This window comes from Brienomyrus brachyistius, chromosome 6, assembly GCF_023856365.1.
Source record: "Brienomyrus brachyistius isolate T26 chromosome 6, BBRACH_0.4, whole genome shotgun sequence".
Lineage (NCBI taxonomy): Eukaryota > Metazoa > Chordata > Actinopteri > Osteoglossiformes > Mormyridae > Brienomyrus > Brienomyrus brachyistius.
The window spans coordinates 26,718,349-26,727,016 of NC_064538.1; the positions used below are offsets into that span (position 1 = coordinate 26,718,349).

The 8,668-nt window shown below is 42.1% G+C and overlaps 1 protein-coding gene across 12 annotated transcripts in view; it reads right to left on the reverse strand.

The window, feature by feature from the left end:
- LOC125745045 (inositol 1,4,5-trisphosphate receptor type 1) overlaps window positions 1–8,668 on the reverse strand; it is a 100,359-nt gene that overhangs the window by 25,236 nt on the left and 66,455 nt on the right. For 7 of the 12 annotated variants that reach the window (XM_049017461.1, XM_049017454.1, XM_049017459.1 and 4 more), the window contains 6 exons: window positions 5,125–5,308; window positions 4,408–4,664; window positions 3,113–3,313; window positions 1,674–1,784; window positions 820–915; window positions 331–462 (listed from right to left, as the gene is read on the reverse strand). In XM_049017461.1, coding sequence (XP_048873418.1) covers window positions 331–462; window positions 820–915; window positions 1,674–1,784; window positions 3,113–3,313; window positions 4,408–4,664; window positions 5,125–5,308 — 981 coding nt within the window. The remainder of the gene's footprint in view (window positions 1–330; window positions 463–819; window positions 916–1,673; window positions 1,785–3,112; window positions 3,314–4,407; window positions 4,665–5,124; window positions 5,309–8,668) is intronic. The other 5 variants (XM_049017462.1, XM_049017458.1, XM_049017455.1 and 2 more) reach the window with 1 other exon arrangement.

The window sequence follows — 8,668 nt, forward strand, 5'->3', positions numbered from 1 at the left end:
TTCCCCAGCCACAGCAAATGGCACTTTTTTCCACCACTAATATTTATGGATCCATGCGTACCATACTCTTGGGACAAGACAATTCATTTTTTTTTGTCCACAGGACAAGAGATGGACTGAAAAACTAATGACTCAAGCAGTTTCCGTGAGAACTGCACTTTCCAGAATCTATGCTTTGAACAACACGAAGCAGTAAAAGGAGCACTACTCCTGTTAAATGCCATTAAATAGTACCAGAACAGTATGTTCAGTAACTATACTAAATAGAATATTCCTGCTTATTGGATGGGCTAGAGGCCTGAGCTGAATTATAAGTGGTTAATAACATACCTGATGGGCGAGGATGTATATGTTGTGTCCGACATTCCGAGGCGAAGCAGCGTGGTCATCAGCATTTTCCTCATTATCGGGAGCCTCGAACTCCACCTCACCCTGCATGTATGCCTTCTTGATTACTTCTACCTGTAATTTGGGCAAATTGTCCCTGCTGTCACCATGCTAGAGCAGGTGTCTTGAATGTGGACATGCACTGAAGTCAACCAATTATTTAACAAAACAATTTATCGACCATCTCCAAAACTTTGCATTCCCTACAGGCCTGGCTCCATAAAAAGCACTTCAAAGCGACCCAGAATGTCACATTTACAAACATTTAAAATATAGCCTGACACAGTTAAAGGCCTTAAGTTATGACATCAGGAATGTTTTGTTTAGTCTGTGGAGATGCCTGAACATAAGGGGTCCTGCAGATCTTGAATGCTGAGATTCATTTCCCCAGCTAAGAAGAATCAGGAATGGAGATATCGCTGATGAACTCACCAGCTCCTTGGGCCTCATATTATATAGGATTCTCTCTGCGTTCTCACTGTCATGTCGACTCTCCATGATGGCCAGGAGAAGTTTGGAAGCATTGTTCTGGAAGCAGAGAGATCCATAGCATGGATGCACAGACAAGAAATGTACACATAATGCTGGATCATCCAACTAAGCACAGACCATCAATATCAAGGACAAGATTGTCCCCAATACAAATGTACACGCAAATGTACATACAAATACATGTAAACGGTACTAAAATAAGCTGGATTTCAATTTTCAAAAATTTAAAACAACTTCAAAACAATTTTTTGCCTTTCAGTACACTGCCTTATTGATTATTTTGCAAACAATTTTTTGCCTTTCAGTACACTCATTGTTTTGCAAACAATTTTCTGCCTTTCAGTACACTCATTGATTGTTTTGCAAACAATTTTTTGCCTTTCAGTACACTGCCTTATTGATTATTTTGCAAACAATTTTTTGCTTTTCAGTACACTCATTGTTTTGCAAACAATTTTTTGCCTTTCAGTACACTGCCTTATTGATTATTTTGCAAACAATTTTTTGCCTTTCAGTACACTGCCTGATTATTTTGCAAACAATTTTTTGCCTTTCAGTACACTGCCTTATCGATTGTTTTACAGCACATGCTTTAACTTTTGTCCTTTTCAGTTTTCTTTTGTCAACTGCTTAACCAACTGTCTAGTAATTGTCTAGGCTTTTTGGTCTGCTCTAGAGATCTCTGTAAAACTGTTTTGCCTTCGATTACCCTGTGACATTAGTTTCTATACTTGGGGGGGGGGGGGGGGGGGGAATCACTAAAGACAGAGTCAATAACTTCACAAGAGACTCACTTTGAGCTCCAGCACCAGATCCATCCTCTTTTTCCCCAGGGGGTTGATGTCATTCAGAATCAAGGCTATGATTATGTCAATCCCATTTGACTCATGAGTGGCAATGCAATTCTGCAATGAAAGAGAATCCATTTAAAGTAGTATCATCCAATACATTTCACAGATTTGATCACAGGTGAATCTTTTGCTATGAAAATAAAAACATTCAGCTATGCTGAGTGAAAGAAAAAAATGAGGAAATTACAATGCAACAACACAGGACCTACAGGAACAGGGGAACTGTGCCAAAAGCAGCCTAAAATTGCACAGCAAATAAACATAACACTTGCAGGTATGAATGTAATCCTTAAAACAACAAATGTAAAATTTATTTTTGCAATCAACTGGCATCCTATCTGGCATGTCCTCTGTTCTGTTCTTTGTGAGACATTCACACTTACTGCGAGCAAAGACTGAACAAGCAGTTATGGAAAAGCAATGGATCACTGGATTAGCTTATAAATACAGCCATATGAAAAAGTAAGTGCACCCCTCGAAAAATTCAATCCTTTCAACATATTTAGACAAACAAATATTTAATCCTTATTTGAAGTGTTCTGATAGGTGTGACGTACTCTAACAAGAACAATGAAATGTCAACTCCAAAATCATTTGTTGAACAAAATTCAACAGAAATAACCACAGATGCCATTGATTTGAGCCACTCCATTGAAGATTTGATTGTGTTTGGTGTCATTATCATGTTAAGACTCACTTATGACCCAGCTTTAACTTTGACAGGTGGCCTCTCATTCTTAAGCACTCGCTGGTATGATGCTGAATTCATTGAACACCCTATAGGCTGAGCAGCAGCTGAGGAAACATCTGTATTTCAAAGTAAAAGACTCCCATCACCAAGCTTCAAAGTTGGTACAGTATGAGGTTCTTTCCTCAAATTCTGTGTTTTTTTCCCCCACCAAACATGGCATCTGCAATCATGACTCCACTATTGGCTCCTCTGTCCAGAGCACACAGAAGTGTTGGTCCTCATGTCGGTGTTTAGTGGCAAATTTCAAACCTTGTATAAGGTAACTTAGTGTCTATTTTAGGGCTGACTCCTGCACTTTCACATGGACTGCGGCAAGAGCTGCATCATCCCTTGATGAGACCTTTGGGTTCTTTGAGACTTCCTGATGCATCTTGCACACTTTACTAAATATAAATTCGAAGTGTAACTTTTTCAGTTTTATCACATTTCTCTATGAACACTGTTGAAATGAAGATCTGATTTTTTTTGTCTATACAAGTTAAAAAAGAAAAATATGCGGTAAACTTACTTTTTCACATGACTGTAGGTAAAATAGCAAAAGGCTACTGTAGTGTTCTTGGCTACTTTACATCCATCTACGCAACCTACAGTTGCTGGATTACCAAAACAGTGTTAGGAGGACATGGTCTACCTGATTCTCATGACAGGGACCCTGGCAGTACTCTGTCAGGCTCTCCAGAGTCTGATCAATGAGGGCCACGTTCTTCTCATTGATGTAGAGGCCCAACAGGCCCAAGCCCCCGGTGGTGCTGCCACAGATACAGTCCAGGAACTGCAGTGTTTCACACACTAGGTTGTAGTTGTTCTTGTTGTTCTGGCAACGCAAGAAGTTCTAAAAGGAGGCAAGACACGTGGAACATTGTGAGCTCACCAGGTATCTTTGGCAGCTTGGACTGAATACAATACCAGAGGAAACATGGCATGGACATCATACCAAAGAGGGAAAGACCTGGTCTCTTTTACACAGAAGAAGATACAGGTCATGGGGCTTTAATACTGATTTCCATTTTCCATTCCAGTTCACATTAGTCACGAGATTCTCTGACAAGTCATAGAATGTTTAGCTGTGTTACATACTAAACTGTGCCTTTTGTTTTGAAACATTGAACTTAAAGAAAAGACACAGCCCCTTGTACTTCAAAACATACACATTCTGCTTCTTGGAATTGTGCAGAAGAAATTGAGGAATGCATCACAATTGTTTTTCTTTTTGTTTTAAATCAAAATTGGCTATAATTGGGAAATGGAAGATCCTCCAGTTAAGGGTGACTCAAAACTGTAGTTAAAAAAAATAAAAACATTAAGATTCAAAAATCTGGAAGACTCCTGTTTAAAATTTTTCACTAGTCAAAGAGTAAGTGAAGTAACAAACACAAACACAACAGCATTGCAAAACTAGCTAAATTCCAACAAATACAAATCAGAATAATTCATACAGTGATGGTGCTGATGCAAAATGTCAGTTGTTGACATTTAAATAGGCTAAAAAGATTAACCTATGGCATTACATTTTGAATGAATCTGGCCGGGTTCAATGTCACGGACCTATGGTGAGAAACCGACCAACACGAGAAAACATGCAGCTCACAAACTCATCCGTGATACTCATCTGCTATAGAGGGACCTCAGCACCTGACACAGACTGAGAATCAGCTACAAATAACAAAGTATAATTGCAGACAAACTCACATCTTAACATATACTCCTAAAGGGTGAAATTATTAAGCAAAATTGAATTTTACTGACAATGAAACATAACTTTTACCCGCAAGACTGTGTTTTTCTGACATCACGAACCCTACCATTGTACCGAGAGAATGTATTTAATCAGGACTGCTGTTCTAAAATCTAAATGCACATCTGTTCAAAAAGCTAATGACCTAATGTGAAGGGCCAGAGAGGCCGACCCCTGGGAAACTGGCTGACCTGCAGATCACGGTTGTGGTTTTCACAAAGCAACTGCAGGAAGCGCAGGATTGGCTGCATGATAGCGATGATGACACTCATCTCCCCATCATCCTGGCTCTTGTCGCCTGCGCTGGCTTGGCCATCAGCGGAGGTGAAGTGCTCCTCGGGGTCGGCCTCACGCCGATACGAGTTGAAGGCCTTTTTGGTGGCAGAGGAGGCTTCCAGCAGCTGCTCCCGCACCTCCTCCGTCACCATGACAGCAGCATCCTTAGCTGCTGGCAGAGTGATGGAGAAGCCTGTAATCTTTCAAAATACTCACTCATTCCTCTAAAACCAAAAGAATCTACAGAGGGATATCTAAATGAATATATTCCTGACAATAGTCCAAGGTTACTATTGGCATGGTTTTTGACAGAGAATTCAGTTCTAAAGTTGCATTTGCAACAATAAATCCACATCAGGCTTATATTACACAATTTATTTGTTGAGCATTTCTCCAAAAAGTATGACTGTCACTGGATCAACTCATTTAAGGAAAGTTGGTCCACTCCCGATCAATTAGTCAAAGAATAATTAAAAAAACATCTAAAACCTATGACCAAGTTACAGGCCAAGACATAAAAAAAACTACAACAGCTTAGATACAGATGCAGCAGCAAACTTCTTGGCAAGAGAAAAAAAAACTACTCGACAACCACCCTCCACCCACACTGACCTCCCTGGTTGAAATCTAACCTTTCTTGCGGACAGGAACTTCCCGGTCTATGGCGTCATCGTTCTTCTTCTTGTTGCCCAAGTCACTAGTGTTTACAGTCACGGTCGCTTTAATCTCCTGCTGAGCCAGTTTCATTCGGTCGTAGAACACCTTGAAAAACTTCTCCGACTTCTTATCCTCAGTGAGCCGGCAGAAGAAGGAGCGCTGCAGAAACCAGCCATGTTAAATCAAAGATAACGTGAATATGAATGTGCAGACTAAGGTGCAATTAAACCACAAGACGTCAACCATAGAAATCACCCTGACTGACCAGCAAAGTGCAAGTAGTCTTTAATGCATTGTATCAGAAAATTTATATAAACCAGGTTTTTAGACAGAATGCAAAAAACACAGCCGTCTGAATCAGGCATTCTTAATATTTAATTTCATTGACAAACAAAGGCAATATGCAAACATCAAACACAGCTGGCGACAAGCCCCTGGTCACTTCCTGAAGAGTTCCATCCCTCTAGAAGGCTGCACCTCATTTCTAAACAGTTGTGCAAGCAACAAATCATTTTCGTCCTTATATGAATACATATGCATTGCCTTTTAAGGTTTAGGACAGGATTATGAAATCCATATTCGTATGACTAGATTTGCCTGGGTGTTCATTTTGCAGCTTGTAGCATTTTTCGTGTTCAGAAAAATAAGTGTTTTTAACAACCCTCCTAGGTTTATAATCTGCTGAGTAATTACTGAAGGCATTAGTGCAACAGCAGCAGAATAAAACTGTGTGGGAAATGAGACGGGAGAAGGACGATCCTGCCCTATATATGAAGTTCAAACTGGTACAGAGTGTAGGAAACCAATAACACGGAGGTGGTGCTGGGTGCGAAGGACAACAGCGATTGGCTGCTATCTAGGCCAGTTTTGAAAAGCTGTTACATAACCAGCCTGGTTTGCAGGGTGGACTTCAGAGTCCACCTCTGTTTAACTAGGGGCGAGGCGAGAAACAGCAACATTTCCAATGGCTGAATCCCGACACAAAAAGCAAGAGCTGATCTCAAAGCTAACCGGCGTGAGAAGAAAGCTAACAAGTTTTAAAAGACAACATCAGTGTAAATCCGTTATCCGTGCCAGAAGATCCACCGCTGTGAGGCACTTCCTAAGTACGCTTAGCACCTCCATGATCTCTTTTTGCATCCTTTCACTTTCTTGGAAAAATATCTTCTTAATTTCAGCCCTTAATCCCCCCAAAGGATGAGTTATGCGCATCAACATGAGAATATCATGGGTAGGCAATTTAATGTCAACACCTTACACTTAATTACACCATTAAAATGTACAATCTCACATGACTCCACCTGTCGATAGTAAATCTTCAAAGGTCTGTCAAGTTTTTGGATTGATGTCAGCTGCTAGCTTGGCCTAAGCAAAACAACTGAGCCGTAAATGCAGGTCTGAGAGGGAAGTACCTTTCTTTTTTTAGTATGCTACGCGAGTCCCTCAGCAAAGACTGCTCAAGGCATTATCAGTAAAACTATGTGCAGTGTTTTGCCTGGAGGGAGCTCATTTAATGACTCTGATAACACCATGTTTTTAATTTGTTATGGACATTTATTAGTCTAATGGGCATGATACGGAAAAGAATGATGGGCAAAAAAGAATTCAAAAATATTTAAGAAAATAATCCGCTCTGATGTCATCTGGTGCGAAGCTCTTCTGAGCTTCCCTGCCTTTCCAAGACTGGGGTGAGATCCAGACTCTGACCCGCGCTCTCATACCACCAGCCGCGGTGCAGCCTGGCAACTCGCACGAGCCAATGGAAGGAAGAACCTGATACCCTGAGCTGGGTGGCAGGGGAGTTTATTTTAACTGCTGACACCCATGCGCACGTATCCCCCTGGCAACCTGTTGCTTTCATACATCTCCTGTCAGCTGCTCACATAACATCAGCGTTATGCGTTAACACAAAAAACACAAAAAAAACACACACGCACACAAACACACACGTTGTTGACAGAAAACAGTCAGGGGGAATATCGTGGGGACAAGCTCAACAAGTGTATGCAGGAGCTGCACAAAATTTATACATTACTAATCTGCACTAGGCTACTCACTGGAATCTTGGAGGCCTACTGTATAACACACACATGCAAGCACACGCAGGCACACACACAGACACGCACGCACGCCTGCTCACATGCACACCTCAATCTACTGAGGGATTTGGGTCAGCTGTCTCTGTCAGGCAAGGGCCGCCCGCACAGACACACGATGCAGGTCGGGACCTTGTGAAAACTCTTGCTTTCTCACGTACACGCACACTGACGTATCAAATTCCCGTCAGACCTCTGACTCAGATTTGGGCTGAATGTTTTTCTTTGCTTAAGAGGATAATGTTGCAACTTACCACCAAGCTATGCTAAATTCCAGAAGTCCAACTACTGCATCCAATTTGTCCTACTGTAAACATCACCTTTATATTGAACTTCCATAACTTCTAAATCGTAAGATGACATTCAAAGAAAAGGTAGCGAAACATTTCACAACCCTAACATTTCAGTTATATTAGCAGTGCTTAGAGATATTGACATTTTAGCAGATGTGTTTATGTGTTTATGTACATGCCTTGACTGCTGGAGCTGAAAAGTGAAAAGGAGACCTTAGGTGACTCCCAGCACCCAGGGGGACAAGCAGCAGCACATCTAACCAGCAGCAGTGTAAGCTAATTTACCACTGCAGATCATGTGGTAAAGACACGGCCAGCTCCCAATGAGTGGCGCATGACTGAGTACCGCCATGATTATTAGCTACCAGGAATCCCTTGGCTTCCAACTCCCTGCGATAACATCACATCCTCAGAGTGTCTCCCACCTATGCTAACCTTCTCATTTTCATTTTCGGGAAGAGAAAAGAAATCGCAAAATCCATCAACGGTGCAAGCTGGAGTGTCATCTCCAACCATATAAAACTTTATTGTGTTAATTACTTGCCTGCAGAAACAGTTAGCAAAATGGCAAATGCTGTGGAAAAACGGAACCAAAGCAGGGAGGTTTCCCACAAGGCGCACCTGAGGGAAGCAGAGCAGCCCTGGAGACAACTCCAGTGCGCTGAGGAGGTCTTCCTGTTTCTTTAGAGACACTCCCTCGACGGAATAAGTATTTTGTGCGGGCAAGCTGGGGGCGGTCTGTTCTGAAAAACAAGGCCATGCCACGTTCCCCACCCTCCCCTTCTGTCCCAGCACTTGGCATCAACAAAGGGATGTTATGTAACGTCTATTTTTAACGTGGCGCTCTCTCCTCGGGCAGCTCAGCGCACAGCGGAAAGGGGGCTGTAATCAGCGGAGGACCAGCGCCGCGTGCCTCGCCTCGACGCTATTAGCTGGCTTGTCGCGAAAAAAGCGGTTGCAGAGGATGCTGGAAGCTGTGGGCGGATAGCCATTGTGGGAGGCAACGGGGGAGCGTATGCCATTCACAATATTCCATTCCCAAATCAACCTTTCGATATAACAGTCTTATCCACAAATGCACTGTTCCAGAAGCACCCCCTGCTCCCTCAGGACATATTTATGGACAGTTC